This window comes from Budorcas taxicolor, chromosome 19 (genome assembly GCF_023091745.1).
Source record: "Budorcas taxicolor isolate Tak-1 chromosome 19, Takin1.1, whole genome shotgun sequence".
In the NCBI taxonomy this organism is placed as follows: Eukaryota; Metazoa; Chordata; class Mammalia; order Artiodactyla; family Bovidae; genus Budorcas; species Budorcas taxicolor.
The window spans coordinates 55,128,831-55,150,674 of NC_068928.1; the positions used below are offsets into that span (position 1 = coordinate 55,128,831).

At 53.0% G+C, this 21,844-nt stretch overlaps 1 protein-coding gene across 2 annotated transcripts; it reads left to right on the top strand.

Moving 5' to 3' along the window:
• The first annotated feature begins 6,201 nt into the window (after nucleotides 1-6,201).
• Nucleotides 6,202-11,294, top strand: TRIM47 (tripartite motif containing 47). Of its 2 annotated transcripts, XR_008201035.1 has the most exons (7): nucleotides 6,202-6,928; nucleotides 7,927-8,022; nucleotides 8,318-8,548; nucleotides 8,709-8,907; nucleotides 9,351-9,425; nucleotides 9,693-10,631; nucleotides 11,204-11,294. XR_008201035.1 is itself a non-coding variant. In XM_052658192.1 (6 exons), exons 1-6 carry the CDS (start codon nucleotides 6,239-6,241, stop codon nucleotides 10,331-10,333), a joined length of 1,932 nt encoding a protein of 643 aa, XP_052514152.1. In that variant the 5' UTR covers nucleotides 6,202-6,238; the 3' UTR covers nucleotides 10,334-10,675. The 2 variants fall into 2 exon arrangements, 1 of the variants encoding a protein (XP_052514152.1); XM_052658192.1 differs by lacking the exon at nucleotides 11,204-11,294 and having other exon boundaries at nucleotides 9,693-10,675.
• The last annotated feature ends 10,550 nt before the right edge of the window (nucleotides 11,295-21,844 follow it).

Below are 21,844 nucleotides of genomic sequence, written 5' to 3' on the forward strand. Positions count from 1 at the left end.
AAAAGGATGGCATCACTGACTCAATGGATGCGAGTTTGAGTGAACTCTGGGAGTTGGTGATGGACAGGGAGGCCTGGTGTCCTGCAGTTCATGGGGCTGCAAAGAGTCGGACACGACTGAGTGACTGAACTGAACTGAACATGTAAAAACACACACTCCAAAAATTACAAAATATTTTTATATTTCTATAAGATAGATTTCCCTCCCCACATTGTCTCTGGTCCCTGGTGGTGCCGCGGTTGCAGACCCCGCCTTGTGGCTGCACTTGTTAGTTCTCAGTTTAAGGGCGGGGCCAGGCCTCTGACCGGTGCAACCTGGGCAAGGAGCTTCCAGAAAGATAACTAAGGTGGGGAGCTCCCCAAACAGGGTAAGATGGTTCTAGCCCTGGACAGTCAGTGTGACAGTGTGACTGTGTGACAGTCTGACAGCTGGGTTAACAGCAGGAGTTGAAAGCCCCGGCAGGGTAGATACAGGATTGGGTTGGCTAGGTAGCCATTATCGCTGGCTACCCCAGCGGACAGATTCTACCCATCCCTCCTGATCCCAGAGCCCCTACACAAATGTCCAGCTAGCCAAGCCCACAGAAAAAGGGACAGAGAGAAGAAGAATAGCCCCTTCTCTGCTTCCATAGTACAAAGAGTCTTGGGTCATTTAATCTACAGATCTACTTTTTTATTGGGTTGTTGGTCCTTTCCATATTGTCCTGTGGGAATATTCTATACTGTGACCATTAACTTTTGTTTACATGACACTACTGCCTTTTTTTGGGGGGAGGGCGAGTGCCATGCCATGTGGCATGAGGGACCCTAGTTCCCTGACCAGGGGCTGAACCCACTTCCCTGCATTGTGAGCTCAGAGTCTTAACCACTGGACCCCCAGGGAAGTTCATATTCTTAGGAACTCCATAGAGTGCTATGGAGCACTGCTTCCCATGTCAGTGTGACGGCGAGAATTAACTCTCCTGGGCAGTTACTTCAGATTAAATTCTCTCAGCCCTGCTGATTCTAACAACTCTCTGCCTCCTCACCAGGAAAAATGCCTTGGTGCAGAGGGAGAAAGAAACGTGGACTCTGGGGCATAACATTTGTAAAGGGGACACATCTGATGAGGCTAGGAGTGTTTCCAGCATCTCTGCTCCACTCCTCACAGTTTCTGGGCATCTGTGAGGCAGAATCATGAGGGTGGGGATAGGAACAGAACAAGAGAAGGGAAGGGCGGGAGAGATTTTAAAAGACAGGGACCTCTGGAGCTGGTGGATTGGAGGCCAGAGAGGGGAGGGGTAAAGAGAATCAGAGGCTATCCTGCCTGTGGAGGGAGGAACGGAAAGGAGCAGCGTGGTGACCAGGAAATGTGTCTTGAAGTAACGCAGGGCTGGAAACTAGAAGACAATGGAGCCAGGTCTTTGAGACTCTGAGGGAGGAAAGGATTTCTATTCAGAATTCCATACCCAGCCAAACTGTCAATCATGGGTGAAGCCTGAACAAAGACATTTGCAGACACTTCCGCATCCATTATCAGGAAACTCCCAGAGGATGTAATTTTCAAAAATAAAGAAATAAATCAATGAAGGGAAGGGGAGCCCCGGGATCCAAGCAATGGGGAATTCAACATAAAGGAGAAATGATAAGGAATCAAAATCTTGCTTCCTGATCGTGACGACCTTGCCATGAGAACATGCCTCTTGCAAAGGATCTCCTTTGTCCCCCTCAAGAAGAGGAGAAGAGGAAACCCCAGCAGAAGCACCTTGTGCAGAGCCCCAATTCCTATTTCATGGGTGTGAGATGCCCAGGATGCTATAAAATCACCAACGACTCTAGCCACACACAGACAGTAGTTTTGCTCTCTGGTTGCTCTACTGTCCTCTGACAGCCTACAGGAGGAAAAGCAAGGCTTCCAGGAGGATGCTCCTTCAGACAGAAGCAATACTGAAAGTACCCTGAATCAGAACGAATGGGAAAACATCCCAATAAACACATTTTGGATATCAAAAAAAAAAAAAAAAATCAAAATCTCCAGAAATACGAGCGCAAACATCCCGATGTTCAAGCTCACACCCGTGTGCTTTAGGCATATGGAGGTAAGCGCTAGAAGAGACAGAAGGGTTGAACCTAGCTGTCCATGGAAGCAAGAATCTGAAAAAGGTGGGATACAGGACTGCAGCTTTTATTATAGGCCTCACTAAATTTTTTATTCAGATACTCTAAATATATTATTTTGAAATAAATACACATGTTTTAAAAGTACATCAGTAGCACAAAAAAGAAGTGCTGTTGTGGGATATGGCTTGGTTCCCATTTCCTTTTTCCAGAGATTCAAGCAAAGCTAAGCTTGGCTTGCTAAGTACTATTGTTTGTTCCACTGCTTTTACAGTTTGTTTTTGTTTCTGCTTGACTTTTTTTTTTTTAAGCAATACTGCAGCCAGACAGGGTCATTTATGAGGTTTAGCATTATTTTCAGGGTGTACGTTCTGGGTTTAAGTTCTGCATCCTCTGCAAGACTAGATGTGTGGCCTCTGGCAAGATTTGTAACCTGTTGGAATTCAATTTCTCCTCCTTCATGAGAGTCCTGGAGAGGACAGAGTGAGATGCCGCTGTGAGCAGAGTGTCAGTTACTTAAGAGCCCATTCATTTCAAGAATAATGAATATAGGGCTTCCTTGGTGGCTCAGTGGTAAAGAATCCAGCTGCCAATGCAGAAGACACGAGTTTGATCCCTGATCCAGGAAGATCCCCCATAACCGCGGGGCAAGTAAGCCCGAGAGCCGCAACTACTGAAGCCCAGGAACTCTAGAGCCCGTGCTCCACAGCAAGAGAGTAGCCCCGCCTGCCGCAACTAGAGAAAAGCCTGCACAGCAACCAGCCCAGCCACTAAAAGAATAATTAATATATTGGGCAACTTTAAAAGCTCTCATAATGGAGATGAGATATCAAAATGCCACCACCCTGACAAATCACATCTCCAGGCATTCCTGGAGGAGTACACCTTCCTGAACAGGCTGTGAGGTGGGGAGCGGAGGGTGGAATTTGTCCCCTGTATGTACCCCCAAACCGGAGTGGCACCTCCTGTCCCTTCCAGAGCCAAGCGGGTCTGTGGTCTCAGCAAGCCCAGGCAGCCTGGCTGCCAAGCCTCTGATGTCTGAGCCTCTGAACCATTCCTCATCTTGGCAGACAAGGGGCAATCAAAATCAAGTGCTCCTTGTGGAAACTACTTACGGAACTCATTAGACGCCTCTCTGCCAAACCAGGCACGCCCAGGCTGGTCCACCCACTGCTCTGCCCAGAAGGTCTTTTCCCACCCTAGTTTCTGCACGTCTCCAAGCCCTAGCAGTCTGTGAAAGCCCAACTCAAATGACACTTCCTCCATGAAGGCCACCATGACTTCACCCCCACCCACGTCCCACAAATTCCTCAGGAGTGGATCCCACCCCTCTTTTAATATTTAATAGATCTTAGTTTTCGTCTCTCCTTCCAAGAGGCTCTGCACAGCATATTTTTAAATCAGATTTTATATTTTTATTGGAGTATAGCTGTTTTCCCGGAGAAGGCAATGGCAACCCACTCCAGTACTCTTGCCTGGAAAATCCCATGGATGGAGGAGCCTGGTAGGCTGCAGTCCATGGGGTCACTAACAGTCGGGCACGACTGAGCGCCTTCACTTTCACTTTTCACTTTCATGCATTGGAGAAGGAAATGGCAACCCACTCCAGTGTTCTTGCCTGGAAAATCCCAGAGACGGCGGAGCCTGGTGGGCTGCCGTCTATGGGGTCGCACAGAGTCGGACACGACTGAAGTGACTTAGCAGCAGCAGCAGCATGGCTTGTGAGGTCTTAGCTTGCCAATCAGGGATTGAATCGGAGCTACAGCAGTGAAAGCATCAAGTCTTAACCCCTGGACCACCAGGGAATTCCCCCTAAATTAGACATGTTTAATCCAGGGTTTTAAGAGGTGGAAATTCTCTTTATTTTCAATGTCCTCTAATGGTAATCTAGCATTACTTTCCATTACAAATGGAGGAAAAACACACTACAGTGCTATTAGCCATAGCTGTGACTTGTCACCAATAAAAATGACAGATTTTTCATAGTGTATTACAGAAATGACAGAGAACTTGAAATATGCTTACATCCATCACTGTCTCAAAAACGCAGTAATTCTTAGGCCTCCATCAGATCTTGATATTTGTTCTTGTGTTAAAGAAACACAGATAGAACTTTATCACAAATTTGTTTTCTTTATATTTTGTACTGTATTTCAATGTAATTGATTGCCATGGAACCCTGTGCATTTTATTTTGTGCATTTAAAAGCATTACTCTGGGGACTTCCCTAGTGGTCCAGTGGTTAAGACTCCATACTTTCCCTGCAGGGGGCATGGGTTCGATCCCTGGTCAGGAACTACAATCCCACAGGCAGCATGGTGCGGCCAACACATAGAAAAATAAATATATAAAAATAAAAACATTACTCTGGAAAGACGTCTGAGACTACATTAGGCTCTGAGAAGGGCCCTGGAGGAATAAGAAAGGCTAATCCCCACCTCTATGTGGATCAACCCTCTCCATCTGTGTATTCCTTCCACTTTGGCCTCTCATCAGCAGGAGGTCTGCAGACCTGAGTGTAGGAAGCATTGCCTCAACTATTTTATTTTTTTAATGAATTTTTAAAATTTAATCCTATTTATCTATTTTTGGCTGTGCTGAGTCTTCATTGCTGCTCAGGCTTCTTCCTAGTTGCAGTGAGCGGGGACCACTCCCTAGTTGCGGTCCACAGGCTCCAGGGGGCTCGGGCTTCAGGAATTGTGGCTCGGTCATCGCGGCTCCTGGGCTCTGGAGCACAGGCTCCATAGTTGTGGCACAGGAGCTTAGTTGCTCCGTGGTGTGTGGGATCTTCCAGGATCAGGGATTGAACCGTGTCTCCTATACTGGCGATGGATTCTTTACCACTGAGCCACAAGGGGAACCTGTTTTCTGAACTTTTAAAATAGTTACAAGTTTACAGAAAAATTGCAAAGATCACTCAGAATCCCCCTATACCTCCCTCCCAATTTGTCCTTTTGCTCATATCATGACTATGGTACATTTGTCACAATGAAAGAGCCAATATTGATACATTCTCATGAACTATATTCCATAACTTATTTGAATTTCCTGTTTCCCCCTAACATCCTTTTTCTGTCTCAGGAACACGTCCAGAATACACAGGACATTTAGTTATCATGTCTCCACGGATTTCTCTTGGCTGTGACAATTTTTCAGACGGAAAGTAAACTTTCAGGGAAACTGCTTGACAACCTTGAGAGTTTCAAGGGGTTCTGATCAGGCGCTATGTAGACTGTGTCTCCATTGGGATTTGTCTAAAGTTTTAATCATAATTAGAGTGGGGCTGTGGGTAGGAAGACCACATCATATCAACATATTTACTGCCGAACATGACATCACTGTTGTTGTTGACCTTGATCACCTGGCTGAGCTGGTTTTCATCACTGTACCCTGTCAAGTTACTCTTCTGCTCCCTTTGGAAGGAAGTCACTCGGCACCCTCCACACGTGCGGAGTGGGAAGCCACTCTCCATCTTGGAGAATGTGCCAAAGCTGCTTAGAATTCCTCTGAGTGGGAAATTTGTCTACTCTCCATTTATTTATTTGTCCAGAGATTTATTTATAACAGCATGAACTCATGGAAGTTTGTTTTATACTTAGGGTTACAACCCAGTGCTCCTTTAGTTATTCTGTTGCCATCCTGTTCTTTTTTAACATCATGGAGGTATAGTTTACATATACTAAAATGCACCATTTCAAGTGTTAATTACACTAGTCTCAGCGAACACCTCCATTTGGGGAACCCACAGCCCGAGCCCCTGGCACATCGCGTGAGTGTCCATGGGCTGGAACTGAATTCGTAGGACAGTGGACTTGGAGGACATCAACTTTCCATTTTAAGTTTAGAGAAGCCCAAGTTCCCCACCGAAGGTAAATAGAATCACTAAGAGGCAAAAACATATGCCCTCTGCCCTTTCCTCCAGGAGCCCCTAGGGGGTCAGACTGGGGCCCAGAGGCCACCCCCACGCTGTCCGGGACGGGGCCGGGTACTGGCCGGCCTTTTGCGCTCGGGGGCGGTCCGAGCCGGGGGCGGGCGGGGGCCGGACCCTTGGCCTCTGTCCCAGGGGGCGGCGCCGCGTCGCGAATGGTCCGGGTCCCTCCCAGGCGCGAGCGGCGCAGGCGGTGCGCCGTGGCCGCGGAGCCATGGACGGGAGTGGGCCCTTCAGCTGTCCCATCTGCCTGGAGCTGCTCCGGGAGCCGGTGACACTGCCCTGCGGCCACAACTTCTGCCTCTTCTGCCTGGGCGCGCTCTGGCCGCACCGCGGAGCGGGCGGCGCCGGCGGCACCGGAGGCACGGAGCGCTGCCCGCTGTGCCAGGAACCCTTCCCCGACGGCCTCCAGCTCCGCAAGAACCACACGCTGTCCGAGCTGCTGCAGCTCCGCCAGGGCTCGGGCCCGGGGCCCGGCCCCGGCCCGGCCCCTACCCCGCCGGCCCCAGCCCCGGCCCCCGAGCCGGCAACACCCAGTGCGCCGCCCAGCGCCCCGGAGCCGTCGGCTCCCAGCGCGCCCGAGTCATGGCCGCCCGGTGAGGAGCCGGTGCGCTGCGATGCGTGCCCTGAAGGCGCCGCCCTGCCCGCCGCGCTCTCCTGCCTCTCCTGCCTCGCGTCCTTCTGCCCCGCGCACCTGGGCCCGCACGAGCGCAGCCCCGCGCTGCGCGGACACCGCCTGGTGCCGCCGCTGCGCCGGCTGGAGGAGAGCCTGTGCCCGCGCCACCTGCGGCCGCTCGAGCGCTACTGCCGCGCCGAGCGCGTGTGCCTGTGCGAGGCCTGCGCTGCCCAGGAGCACCGGGGCCACGAGCTCGTGCCACTGGAGCAGGAGCGCGCGCTCCAGGAGGTAGGGCGCGGGCGCGGGCGCGGGCGCGGGCGCGGCGGGCGGGTGGAGGCGGGTGATGCGCCTCGCGCGCCGGCCGAGGACCCCTCATTGCTTTGCCATCCTTAATTCCCCTCTCTAACCTGAGGATCAATGCGGTGCCTTCCAGCCCTGACCGTCATCCGCTCGCTGTGGGACATTCCTCTCGGGATGAGAATGGGGGCTGGAGGGACCCAGTGAGAACTCGAAAAGGATGCAAAAATCGGGCTGGAAGACAGGCTGGGGCGGAGCCCATGGGGTGGGGGGTGGTTAAAGGAGCCTGGTGGGGTCCGCAGGGTCCCCGGGGGGCGGCCGGTGCCTTGGCCGGGCTCCTGCCGGTCCCGCTCAGATCTGCCTGGGCTGAGGGACTGGATGGGTGTGGCAGACGACAGGAGTGCGGCGGAGGGTGGGCTGAGCACACAGAGCGCCCTGTCTGGCTGTCCGGGGGCTGGTGGTGGGCGCGTGTACTGGCTGTCCGGCCGTTACCTCCGCCCCGTTTCCTTTGGCCCCAGGCCTGGTCTTGGCGCCTCTGGCCTTGGGATTTTCCGTCTCTCCTGCCTGAAGTGGTGACTCATAAGACCCAGGGGATTTGCCCGGAATCCCCATTTTTCAGGCTTGGACTGGGGACACAGACTCTCGGGGGACAGTGATTCCCAGACCTTGCGCAGGGCCCCTCCTCACTTTCTGCTTCTTTCCCGCGGAGGGAAGTTCTCAAATCACAATGAGCAACATGGTGGACCCGAGGGCCCTGGACTTGCTCACCAGTCAAAGAGGGGGAGGCAGGCAGCCCACGGCCCACCAGCCTGCCCTCTCCCAGACATTCCGAAAGGGAACCAGCCTGGGCTTGAGGCCCCTCTGGTATATCATCACCACTCCCAGTACACCTGGACCCAGATACCACTCCTGGTCACCCCCACCTCCCCCTCGGTGAGGCCCGGGACCCTACTTCTAGACCCCTTTCTCCTTGAGGGTGTCGTCCACAGGCCGAGCAGCCCAAAGTCCTGAGCGCTGTGGAGGACCGCATGGACGAGCTGGGTGCGGGCATCGCTCAGTCCCGGCGCACAGTGGCCCTCATCAAGGTCAGATCCCGTGCAACTCAGCCCCCGTCCACCCCTGCCCCAGGCTCCTGGCGCTGTGAGCTTTCAGCATGGCACCATCCATTCCAGAGAAGCCCGTGCCCAGGGTGTGGCCTGGCTCCACTGAGCCTGTCTCCCCCCTGACCTGGCACAGACCCAGGGCAGTTCGGGCTGGTGCCTCTGTCCACCCCCCGCCCCCCAACAAGACATGGTGGGAAAACAGGGGTCTGAGAAGGTGGCCAAAACGTCTTCGGGGCGTTCTCTGTCCTCACTGCCCGCCCCCCACTGTCCTATGCAGAGCGCAGCCGTGGCAGAGCGGGAGAGGGTGAGCCGGCTGTTTGCCGAGGCTGCAGCCGTCCTGCAGGGGTTTCAGACGGACGTGCTGGGCTTCATCGATGAGGGGGAGGCGACCATGCTGGGCCGCTCCCAAGGCGACCTGCGGCGGCAGGAGGAGCAGCGGAGCCGACTCAGCAGGGCCCGCCACAACCTCAGTCAGGTCCCCGAAGCCGACTCGGTCAGCTTCCTGCAGGTGAGGGCGGCTCTGCGGGTGCAGCGGGCACCGAAGCCACAGGAGGAGGCCGCGGGGGGCCGCCTTCGTGGCTGTGCCGGCCTCCTGGCAGGCTGTCTGTCTCATGCCTGGAGGAGCTGCGGCGGCCAGCTCAGCCTTAATGGGCATCTGTCTGGCACAGGAACTCCTGGCACTCAGGCTGGCCCTGGAGGAGGGGTGCGGCCCCGGGCCCGGACCCCCGAGGGAGCTCAGCTTCACCAAGTCCTCCCAGGCTGTGCGCGCGGTGCAGGTCGTCCTGGCCTCAGCCTGTTCCAGCCAGTGGGAGCAGCTGCGGGGGCTGGGCGGTGACGAAGACGGGCTGCAGAAGCCAGGCACAGAAGGTGGGCGCCCCCTGCAAGTGACTCACCCTTCCCCAGGCTCCCCGCACAGGGCCCCAGGCCCGGGGCCCGCTCAGGAGTGGAGCATGGAAACTGTGCCTAGAACAGGGTGGGACCCCAAATCCTGCCAGGGACTCGAGCCACCACCCTGTAATCACGAGTCAGCCCCTTTGGCCGCAGCCCGGGGGGCAGAGAGGGCCTGTCCTGGCACACCCTCTGGCTTCAGAGAGGATGAAGCCCAGGGAGGACATGGGATGTAGAACAAGGACCAGCATGCGTATGAACACAGGGTACCGTATTTGGGCATGTGCCTGTCCCCAGGTGGCCTGGGGTGCTGAGAGGATGGAGGAGGAGGATTTCAATCACAGGTTCAGAGATGGGTTGCCTTGCACAGCCCAGCCACAGGCAGCTAAGGAGGCCCTCACCGACTGTCTCCTCTTCGGCAGCAGACGCTGAGTCCCAGGACCCCGACAGCACCAACAACCTGGAGAGTGAGGCTCCTAGGGATTACTTCCTCAAGTGTAAGTTGACACCTGGGCTTGCCAGGATGCTTACCTGGGCTCTCCCAAGGCTGCTGGGCTGGGCCCTAAGTGCCCATGGGCTGGGATTTCTGTCCCCGGTTCAGAGGGTGAACTAGGTCAGCTCACAGGGGGCTCCCCGTGATGGCTGAATCATGCCCATTACAAAGGACGGGAGAGGTGTTTGGGGGAGGTGGGCCCCTCGGGGAAAGGCTGCCCTGCCTGACCTTGGACCTGAGCCCTGCATTTCTCTCCGGTCCGTGGGGGCAGTTGCCTACATAGTGGACTTGGACAGTGACACAGCCGACAAGTTCCTGCAGCTGTTTGGAACCAAGGGCGTGAAGAGGGTGCTGTGTCCTATTAACTACCCCGAGTCGCCCACCCGCTTCACCCACTGCGAGCAGGTGCTGGGCGAGGGCGCCCTGGACCGGGGCACCTATTACTGGGAGGTGGAGATCATTGAGGGCTGGGTCAGCGTGGGGGTCATGGCCGAAGACTTCTCCCCACAAGAGCCCTACGACCGGGGCCGGCTGGGCCGCAACGCCTACTCGTGCTGCCTGCAGTGGAACGGACGCAGTTTCTCCATCTGGTTCCACGGGCAGGAGGCACCCCTGCCGCACCCCTTTTCACCCACTGTGGGGATCTGCCTGGAATATGCTGACCGAGCCCTGGCCTTCTACACCGTGCGGGACGGCAAGATGAGCCTCCTACGGAGGCTGAGGGCCTCCCGGGCGCGCCGGAGTGGCACGCCGGCCTCCCCGGTTGACCCCTTCCAGAGCCGCCTGGACAGCCACTTTGCGGGGCTCTTCACGCGCAGACTCAAGCCCGCCTTCTTCCTGGAGAGTGTAGACGCCCATCTGCAGATAGGGCCCCTCAAGAAGTCCTGCATATCCGCGCTCAAGAGGAGGTGATGCAGGGGCCCGGGGCCGCCTCCCGCTGCTGACCCAGCTCCTGGGAAGCTTGCTTCTCTGCACCCCTGGTTTGAACCAGAGAAGGCAACAGCCTCGGACCCCCACACATTCCCCAGCCTTCTCATTCCTAGAGGCCTCCACCTTCTGTACCCAAGGCCTTCCACCTCTCAGGGAGGAGGCCCCCCAGACCCTGTCCCCCTGCAGGCCTTGTTTCTGGGAGAAGGAACCGCAGCTGGGACAGTTCCAGGCTACCCTGACCCCTCCTCTCCCAGGTTCCTGGGACAGTGCCTGGCACATAGTAAGTGCTCAATAAACGTTTGGTCTCTGAACAACTCCCTTTTCTACCCTTCTCTCCTGCGTGTGTGCTTGCTCAGTTGTGTCCCAACTCTTTGTGACCTCATGGACTGTAGCTCTCCAGGCTCCTCTGTCCTTGGGATCTTCCAGGCAAGAATACTGGAGCAGGTTACCGTTTCCTCCTCCAGGGAATATTCCTGACCCAGGGATCGAACTCACGTCTCCTGTATTGGCAGGTGGATTCTTTACCACTGAGCCACCTGGGAAGCACTCTTATCTGCATCCACCAAGAATTCCCTGTACTTCCCATCTTTCCTGAGCTGGTCTTGAAAGACAGGAGAAGGGAGCAAGGCCCTTGTCCCAGGATTCCTACTGGGCGGGAGAGCCCTGACCCAGGAAAAGGAGGCTGAAACCGGGTGCCTACCCTTTGCACACCCCCTACTCCCAAGTTCTGAACAGGGACAGCCAGAGGTGGCTTCTCCCAGAGGGGTCCACCCCCACAGTCATTCTGGCTGCCCGCGTGTCTGCTTTGGATGGTCTGGTGCCCACCAACTATTTTCATCCCTGTTGCTATAGCCTAGTTCTGGAACCTGCCGAAGGGTGTCTGCCCAAGATTCAACGCAGACCTCACACTCCGCAAGAGCGGGGCAGGACTCCTGGGCGTGGGCAACAAAGTCTGAGACTAGAGCTGTTTTCATACGCACACCTTCTCAGCTCTTGAGGGCTGCGGCTGAACCGACCCCAGGGTGTGGCTGGAGCTGGGAATGTCTTCCCTAAAAGGACCTGTCTCTTCCTTCGGAGGCTGCCTGACATCTCTGCAGCAGCTGGGCGGCTGGAACTGGGCTCAGCCTCCACGCTGGGGAGACCCTGGGCTCTGTGCCCCAGTAGAGCCTCTGCCTCTCTCCCAGGAAGGTCCAGGGCCCCCTGCAGCCCTAGGGCCACCCCCACCCCACCCCATCCCAGCTTGGGACGCCTGCATGCTGATTTCAAGGCAGAGAACTTGCTCCAGAGGCTACAAGGTGTGTTCCCAGGTCAGCCTCCGCCCCCCGGGGTGGGGGGTGTTCTCGGTAGCTCAGGTGCACCCCAGGGAGGGCCAGCCTGGAGAGCAGGGGCAGACAGAGGCCTCTGAGCCCGGGGCCTAAGGTCAGGCGGGACAATGGCTGAGTTATACAGCCAGACAGCAAGGCCATACAAGTCCTGCCCTGGCTGCCTCACCAGCTAAAAATAGCCCCTCCCACAGAGCCTGCTGGTGCCCCACAGCCAGGATGTTGTTTTTCCGGGCGGGGCCTGCTGGCTCCTGGGGCTCTGTGTTCTCGGCACCGTTTCCTTGACAGCCAAGGGCCCCAGCTCACTGGGGCCGGGGGGCGGATGGGGGAGGCTGTGCCTCCACGTTGCTGTGGCAACGTGGACCAATGGGGAGTCCCCTCACCTCCGGAACCCTCCCACCTTTCACAGAGCCCCGCCCACCCCTGCCCTGGCACGCCCCGTCCCGCTCCTCTTACAGAGAACACTCAGGCCCCTGATTCTTCTGTAGGGTCCCTGCATGGCACCGAAAGTGAGTTAGATGGACGAGGCGCCTGCACAGGACTGGTGCTTCCTTCCTGCAATTCAGGCCTGACTAGTCAAGTCTGCAGCATCAGTATCCCTGCCACTTGCCGAGTGACTTTGTTGTTCAGTCTTTGCGACCACATGGACTGTAGCCCACCAGGCTCCTCTGTCCCTAGGATTTCCGAGGCAAGAATACTGGAATGGGTTACCATTTCCTCCTCCAGGGGATCTTCCCGACCTAGGGATCGAACACGCATCTCCTGAATTGGCAGGCAGATTCTTTACCACTGAGCCGCCTGGAAAGTTACCAGAGTGACTGCCAGCTTCGAGACTCACAGAACCTTGTACACCTTAATCTCGGATCCCAGTGTTAACATTTACAGCTCAGAGCAAGGGACCGGCTCACCCAGGGCCGCACAGCTCACAAGAATTTGGCTGAGGCTGACCCCAAGTTTCATTGTCATCCCCAGTCTAGAGTATTAGGGGCAACCCTGCACTTCCTCTCTGTAGGATCATACTAGATATGAAGAGGTGTGGTGTATGTGAGTGTCTATGTGTTTCTGGGTGTATCGCTTTGCCTGTGTGTGTGTTTAGGTGTCTGTGTCTGTGCTTGAATGTTGCTTGTGCATTAGTGTATAGGTCTGCGTGTCTGCCTGGGTGTAGTTGTGTGTGTGGATCCAGCCTAGTGACTTTTCAAACATGCTCTGAGGACATCTGGAGTTCTGAGGAGGGACACTGAGGCAGGGCAGGCTGGCGGGGTGGGAAGGGATACCAGGGGGCCAGCCCCTCATCGGCCCCGCCAACGCTTTATAATCAGAACAGATTTTATGCAAGATGACTCGCAAAAAAGAGAAGCTGTTAAAAAGACAAAGACTAGAAAACCATTGATCTAGTCCAAGCCTTCTTTTACCACCACCATTTGCAGATGAAGAAACTGAGGGATGTGCTTAGAAATGTCTACACACACTCACACACACACACACACACACACACAGGCTGCTCCCCACTGCTGTCGCCTGTGGAAGAGCTGCTCCCAGCCCAGACCCCAGTTTCCACAGCCACCAGAGTCCTTGCTTCCAGAGCGGCCCGAGGCCCTGTGGTTTCCGAAGCTCCCATGGGAGCCGAGCCAATAACAGACATTGGCAGTGTGGGAAGAGTGTGAAGGGTCGTCGGAGGCTGCGTTGCTATTAGCCGAGTCTGGCTCCTTTGGGCCAGGCGGGGAGCCAACCGCCACTTGAGCTTTGTTTCTGTGGGAAAATGAGCCCCGGAATTCCAAACAACAGGCTGATCAATGGACTCAAGCATCTCTTCCCTCTTGGCAGCTAGGTCCTCCACCCCTCCCTGCTCCCACCATCCCCCCACCCCCGATTCCAGGAGGAAAGGGGTAGACACATCCTCCTCCCTCTCCTCCTCCTCCAGCCCACTCAAGGAACTCACAGAAGTGCCTTTCTTCACTTCCCAGGCACAGGGTGAGGCTGGACTGAGACTGTGGCTGAAAATGAAGGCCTGGCCAGGAAGATGGGGCTGAACTGGGAGGGGCAGAGGCTTGCAGTTGTCTCTGCTGTTGCTGGGTTTTCTCCCCTGGGAAGAAGACAGCATTTAGCTGCAGGGTGTGTGTCCCATTCAGCCCCATACCTCTCCCCCAGATCTGCGTTCCCTGTCCACCGATGCCAAATAGAAACATGGAGACAGAATTTGGAGGAAATAGAAAGATGGCTTACAGGCTTCCCTGGTGGCTCAGTGGTAAAGAAGCCGCCTGCAAGGCAGGAGACGTGGGTTTGATCCCTGATCCGGGAATATTCCGCATGCTGTGGAGCAACTAAGCCCACAACTATTGAGACTGTGCTCTAGAGCCCAGGAGCCACAATTGCTGAGCCCGTGTGCAACTTCTGAAGCCTGCATGCACTAGAGCTTGAACTCAACAGGACAAGCCACGGCAATGAGAAGCCCGCGCACCGCAACCAGAGAGGAGCACCTGCTGTCTGCAACTCGAGAAAAGCCCGCGCAGCAACGAACACCCTGCACAGCCAATAAATAAATTAATTAATAATAACAACAATGAAAGGAAGATGGCTTGATTCCACTGCCATGCATGGGGTAAGACACAGCAGGCTAGCACCTCAAGGACTGTACCCCCCTCCTAGGAGAATTGAGAGATGTTATGTAGCCTGGATTTCATGGTTTTAGGGTAAATGATAAAGCTCAAAGTAATGAAGGTCTTGTGTTTTTCTTCATCTTGCGTTTTTTCAAAAAAGTCTAGTAACTGGGTTTATTTGTCTCTGGGTCATCTGCCTTTGACCTTCTTTCTAAAAAGCAAACAGTGATAAGGGGTGATTTGCTTCAAGAGAGAGCTAACACCAGGTTCAGGATGCAATAAGCATAGCATCAGGGGGTGATAGGTTAGCTTTGTGAAGGACAAATCTAACAGACACTATAGATTAATGACAGGTAAAATAAAACTAGGAGTGATGAAGCCTTTCAGGCCCATTTACGTTCCTTCTCTTAACTGTTCACAATTCTCTTTACTTTCCTTGTTCTTGGGAGAGGAAACACTTCATTTCCATTTTTGCTGCAACACACTCAACATTTGATGCCAATGTTCAAAATCTAGAATACGAGGTCACTCTTTTTCTGCACCATCACGTCTTCTAGGAGATGCCTAAGAACTACAGGAGGTCCTGAGAGGTCCTCACGGGCCCCACCTGGGTGCAAGCCTCAATCTGCTTCCCAGTATCCTCAGCGAACTGGCCGGGGAGGCGCTCACAGCCCAAGCACGGAGACAGGTAGGAGGTAGTCTTTGAGGTCCTGGGCACTTTGTCTGTAAATGACACTCAGTTTTTAATTTTACTCTGTCATATCTCTGATTGGCTATAACGTAAAGAGTAGCATTTCTCTGCTTCAGCCTTGGACAAGAATGGTTTTGTGTTTGAGTTCCGGAATCAGAAAGTCTGGGCTAAAAATTCCACTCTGGCCATTTCCTAGCCATTTAGGCAGGTACTTAGCCCCTTCTGTGCCTCGATTTCCTCACTAGTAAAATTGGGATAATAATAGAAGTGCAAGAACTTCCCTGGCGGTCCAGTGATTAAGCCTGCTCGCTTCCAGTAGAGGGGCACAGGTTTGATCCCTGGTCAGGGAATTAGGATCCCACACGCTGCTTGGGGAAGCTGAAAGAATAACAAATAAGTGAAATAAAAGTCTGTGAATCTAGATTGCTAATGATTGGTACTGGGTTTTAAAAATAATAGTGAAGTGAAGTTGCTCAGTTGTGTCTGACTCTTTGCACAGGCTCCTCCATCCATGGGATTCTCCAGGCAAGAGTCCTGGAGTGGGTTGCCATTTCCTTCTCCAGGGGATCCTCCCGACCCAAGGATCGAACCCAGATCTCCCACATTGGAGGCAGATGCTTTAACCTCTGAGCCACCAGGGAAGCCCAAAGTGAACAGTAAAAGAGACAATACTGGAAACCACTGCCAGTGACAAATTCAAAATGATGTCTCTCCCCAAACTACAGTGGCTACCAGGTTGTCGTCTTATTCAGTAGGGCAGAGAAGGGGAAAAGAGAAAAATAATAGTAGTAGAATTCAAACACAGATACAGAGAACAAACAGGTAGTTGCCAGAGGGGAGAGGGTTGGAGGAGGCAAAAAATCAGGTGGGAGAAATTCAGAGAAAAGTGCATAGTGTTTTTTTGAGGATGAAATGAGCTATTTAGGCAAAGTGATTGGCACAAGTCTGGCACAGAGTGAGCCTTCAATACACGTTACTGGTATTATTATTATTCTCTTGAATGCAGTACTGGGGAGTTGTTCCTGCTGTTATGTGCACAATGAGGCTCCCTCTCTCCCTACCCCATTGATGACTACGATGCTCCCCAAAGCACTATTATTTACTCTCCGTCTTTCTTCACCAGTACCACTGACAGCTCAGTAAATGGTTCTTGGAAGCTCACTGGTGAGGATGTGGGCTGTGTCAGCCATGCTGCTCAGTCATACATGTACAGGTCCCGATTCTAAAATATGAATATATTCTTAAAAATAAATTAAAACGTGTATACTTATATTTCAAAAATAAATAAAACTGATACTCTTGGAAATTTTGTCAGTCCTTGGGGAAGTCCAGGAGAAGGCAATGGCACCCCACTCCAGCACTCTTGCCTGGAAAATCCCATGGACGGAGGAGCCTGGTGGGCTGCCGTCTCTGGGGTTGCACAGAGTCGGACACGACTGAAGCGACTTAGCAGCAGCAGCAGCAGCAGCAGCAGCAGCAGGGGAACTCCATGAATTTGTTCTTTGGGAGCTAAGATTAGCCCAGACTCATGTGTCAGGACGCTCCATGTTGCTCCACCCACTAAGATGGGACACTTTCCCTCACTCACTCAACAATATGTATTCAGTGCGATGTACAGGACTCAGGGCTGGGGATACCATGGTGAGTAATCCCAACAAAGACGCCTGAGCCACACCACCGGCCCCATGATAGTCGTAGCCGTAATAAGTACTGCACAAGAAATGGACAGGGACTCCACCCCTGGGATACACCCAAAAGAACTAAAAGCAGGGACTCAAACAGATGCTTATAAATCCATGTCCATAGCAACATAATTCACAACAGCCCAAGGGTGGGAACAACCCAAGTGTTCATCAATGGACGAATGGATAAACACAGCGTGATCTGAATATACAACAGCCTTAAAAAAGACTGAGATTCTGACACATTCTATCACATGAATAAACTTTGAAGACATTATGCTAAGTGAAATAAGCCAAATGTGAAAGGACAAATCTTGTGTGTTTCCACTTACACAAGGCGCTGAGAATAGGCAAATTAATAGAAACAGAAAGTAGTGGGGGGGCGGTCGCAGGGGCTGAGGGGCGGGGGGATTGAGGAGCTAGTGTTTACTGGAGTCAGAATTCCCACTTGAGGTGGTGCATGAGTTCTAGAGAAGGATCGTGGGGATAGTCTCACAATAACGGGATCATGCTTAATGCCACCGAACTGCCCACTTAATGGTGGTAACTTTTATGTGATGTAGCCAGTGTATTTTCACGCTGAAGAAAAGTTTTCCCTCTGCTATATTACAAAACAAAACGAAACACAAATTTTCCAGGGACAGACATTTTTTTAAAAAAAGGAAATTAGACAGCAGTCATGAGAAGGGGCCCTAGTGGGGCTGGCGGACAGGCATTTTCAGGGAAGACCTCCCTGAAGGGACAGCTGAGGCCTGCAGGGCAAGGAGTGAGCAAGACAGAGAGGATGGGTGTGGGCGCAGGACTGGGCCAAGCACCCAGGGACCAAAGTGTTTTAAGGAAGACAAGTGGTGGTGTGAAGTGTCAGCCAGGCCTGGTAGGGCAGAGCCTGGTAAGGATTCTGGATTTTAATTAGGAGGAATGGGCAGCCCATGGCAGGGTTTCACATGGGTAAACAATACAGTCAGATTTGAAAGTTTAAATCACTCTAGAGGGAATTCCCTGGTGATCCAGTGGTTAGAGCTCCATGCTTCCACTACAGGCGGCTTGGGTTAGATCCCTGGTTGGGGAGCTAAGACCTCCCATGCCTTGCGGAATGGCCAAAAAAAAATCCCAACCCACCCTATTATTTAAGTGAAAAATGGTTTTAAAGAAGGAAAAAAAAGGGATGAGAGAGATCATGCATCTTTCCAGGGAGATGGAGAGGAGCCTCCCTACCCCCCACCCTCTTGGAAGGAAGACCCAGAAATAGCAGAAAGGGGCCCAGAGCCACAGGAGCCCCTCCAGACACCTCCCTGAGCTTCCTCCTATAGAAGGGTCCCTTCAAGCATGACTCCTCGGTGCTGGGGTGGAGAAAACGTCAGAGGTGATGCCTGGGTCTTTCTGGCTTTCTGGGATATGGGAGGCACAGAGGGGAACTTGAGAGCCGGGGTGTTGTGTAAACACTCCCACAGCAGGAATAGCTCAGAATCTGCCTTGCAGCTGTGCCTGGCGATACTGAACTCCACAGAGCAGGGAGGTCTGGATGGGGAACCGCCGGGTGGAGCTCATCTCCATAGTAACCAGAAACAGCCCCAGACAAGCCCTGGCTGGGCTTCCTGATGGAGGAGCAAGGAATCTGTGTTACTGAAATACCCGCGGCCAAAATGACATGCCCTGAAACAGCTCACTTCCCATCACTGGCGCCCCACGTGGCGTCTACCGCTCCAGCTTCGAAGCCCAACCAACCAACAGCAGATGGCGGAAAGTCGAGGCTTACCAAGAGTTTTCTTTCTCAAGAAGATGACTGGCTGAGTGAAGGAAAAAAAATGCAGTGTATGGAGTATGAAAAGTTTCCATAATGCTCAGGTACAAAAATGTCAATTTTGGTATTTTTCCTAAATAATAAAATTTGATTATGAGCTGCCGTTCAACAAGAGGGTAAGAAATTCAATCTCGGGAATTTTTTTTTTTTTTTTGCGGGTTTGGGGGGGTCTTCCCCTCAGTAGAATGATAGTCTGGGTTTATACAGTGCCATTGGAGAAGGAAATGGCAACCCACTCCAGAATCCTTGCCTGGAAAATCTTATGGACAGAGGAGCCTGGTGGGCTGCAGTCCATGGGGTCTCAAAGAGTTGGGCATGACTGAGTGACTAACACTTACTTACACTATACAGTGCCATGGGATAGAAGGGGGCTTCCTGGATGGCTTAGTGAGTAAAGAATCCATCTGCAATGCACGAGATGCAGGTTAGGTCCCTTAACCCCTGGAGAAGGAAATGGCAACCCACTCCAGTATTCTTGCCTGGGAAATCTCACGGACAGAAGAGCCTGATGGGCTACAGTCCAAAAGGTTGCAAAGAGTCAGACACGACTCAGTCACTAAGAAAAGAGCATACACATGAGATAGGAAAATGTCTCCAATGGGGCAGCAGCTGAGATGCCCGTGGTCTGAGCCCCAGGGGTCCTTGTATGGTGAGCCTCCTCTCCCCCAAGGATTTAGAGATTGTGACCAACTGTTGTCTTTCTGCCCCAGCCCCACTGTGTGAGTCTGCTTGGGTTGAGCAGACTAACGACGTAACACAAACTAGGTGGCCTAAACAACAGAAAGGCATTGTCCCCCAGCTCTGGGGAGGCCGGAGTCTGAGATCAAGGTGTTGGCAGGGTCGGTCCCTTCTCAGGCAGAATGTGTTCCAGGCCTTTCCCATAGCTTCTGAGGGCTTACTGACAATGTTTGGCAGTCCTTGTAGCACTCTGCCTTTGTCTTCACATGACATTCTCCCTGTGTGCATAGCTGTGCCCAAATTCCCCTTTTTATAAGGACACTAGTCATGTTGGACTAGGGCCCACTCTAATGACCTCATCTGAACTAATTATATCTACCACAGCCCTCCTTCCAAATAAGGTCACGATTTGAGGCACTAGGGGTTAGGATTTTGACACATGCATTTGAGAGGGGACACAGGTCAACTCACAACACCCACCCTGTAAACGGGGCTCTGTGGGACAGGGGCTTGTTGTTGTTATTGTTCAGTCGCTCCGTCGTGTCTGACTCTGCAGCCCCATGGACTGCAGCACGCCAGGCTTCCCTGTCCTTCACCATCTCCCGGAGTTTACTCAAACTCATGTGCATCGAGTCGGTGATGCCATCCAACCATCTCATCCTCTGTTGTCCCCTTCTCCTCTTGCCTTCAGTCTTTCCCAGCATCAGTGTCTTTTCTAATGAGTTGGCTCCTCAAATCAGGTGGCCAAAGTATTGGAGCTTCAGCTTCAGCATCAGTCCTTCCAATGAATATTCAGAGTTGATTTCTTTAAGATTGACTGGTTTGATCTCCTTGCAGTCCAAGGGACTCTCAAGAGTCTTCTCCAACACCACAGTTCAAAAGCATCAGTTCTTCTTTATGGTCCAACTCTCACATCCATACATGACTACTGGAAAAACCACAGCTTTGACTAGACGAATCTTTGTTGGCATAGTTATGTCTCTGCTCTTTAATACGCTGTCTAGGTTGGTCATAGCTTTTCTTCCAAGGAGCAAGCATCTTTTAATTTCACAGCTGCAGTTGCCATCTGCAGTGATTTTGGAGCTCAAGAAAATAAAGTCTGTCATTGTTTCCATTGTTTCCCCATCTATTTACCATGAAGTGATGGGACTGGATGCCATGATCTTCGTTTTCTGAATGTTGATACAGGGGCTGCTGCTGCTGCTGCTACTAAGTCGCTTCAGTCGTGTCCAACTCTGTGCGACCCCATAGACGGCAGCCCACCAGGCTCCCCTGTCCCTGGGATTTTCCAGGCAAGAACACTGGAGTGGGTTGCCATTTCCTTCTCCAATGCATGAAAGTGAAAGTGAAAGTGAAGTTGCTCAGTCATGCTCGACTCGTAGCGACCCCATGGACTGCAGCCTACCAGGCTCCTCCGTCCATGGGATCTTCCAGGCAAGAGTACTGGAGTGGGGTGCCATTGCCTTCTCCCGTCCGACTCTGCTAAGACGCTGCAATTCTCCAGTACCTGCGCCTCCCTGTCGGATTTTGCCAACAGGGGGCGCTAGAGGGCCTGCAGAGCCCGGAGAAGGGGGCCGACTGCTTCCCAGCTGCTGGCTGTTTCCTCATCACTGGAAGGCTTCCTCACCCCGAAGCTGCAGTTCCTTTGTTTAGCCGTTTAGTGGTGTCAGACTCTTTTGCCACCCCATGGATTACACCAGGCTCCTCTGTCCATGGGATTCCCCGGGCAAGAATACTGGAGTGGCTTGCCATTCCCTTCTCCAGGGGATCTGCCGGACCCAGGGATGAAACCGGTGTCTCCTGCACTGGCAGGCAGATTTTCACCACTGAGCCACCAGGGGAGCGCAGCTGCAGTTCCTTATCAGCAGCTAAATGCAGTTTGCCAGTTTCTCCATCCCTTGCAGAACTAGCTACCCTGAGCCCTGTTCAGAGACACCGCCACCAGCGAGCATGTACCCCACTCCAAGAATTAGGTTTTAGTCCCCAGGGGCATTTCCTTCAAGCTCCTATGTTTTATTATAATTATTCCAACTTTGCCCTTTGGCTCCTCCAGTCCTAGGTTCAGGTCCCTCTGGGACACCTTAGAATTATTTATTTTCACCTTTTCTGTTACCTAGCGATCTACCTTTAAAGCAACATGCCTAGCTTTATACCTATGTTAATTCTTTATACTGAATTCTCTGTTCAGATAGCTGGACAATTTCACACCAGCCCCCAAAGCACACTTCAGGATCCCCATTGACCACAACCTACCTCTTGGGATTGCTATGTGGGAGCAGGACAGATAAGGGGGAAGGTTGGAGGGGTACCACTGGAAAATTCCCCAAACTCTGTTCCAGTTCAGGGCTTTGGAAAACACCCCTTCCCTCTCTAGGTCCAGTCATTCTGTCATCTCCGATCTCTAGCCCCTGCAGCCCCAGTCACAGATAGATAGTAGGCTCCAGGCAAAAGCCTGGGGCTTTGTACCTTCAGGGTATGTGACAACTTCTGTGATCAGCCAGAGCTGGGAACCACTATTAAGGAACAGGAAGGCTTGCCTGCCCTCTTGGTTGAGAAAGGGGAAAAAGTCCCTCAGTCTTTTGAGTCTCCTAGCCCTTGAAAAGTGAAACAAAGATGTAACATCTAAAGAAAAACTCTCAGCCGTGCTCAGTGGTACAGGGAATAAGCATCCATCTGCCGATGCAGGGGACACAGGTTCAATCCCTAGTCTAGGAAGAGCCCA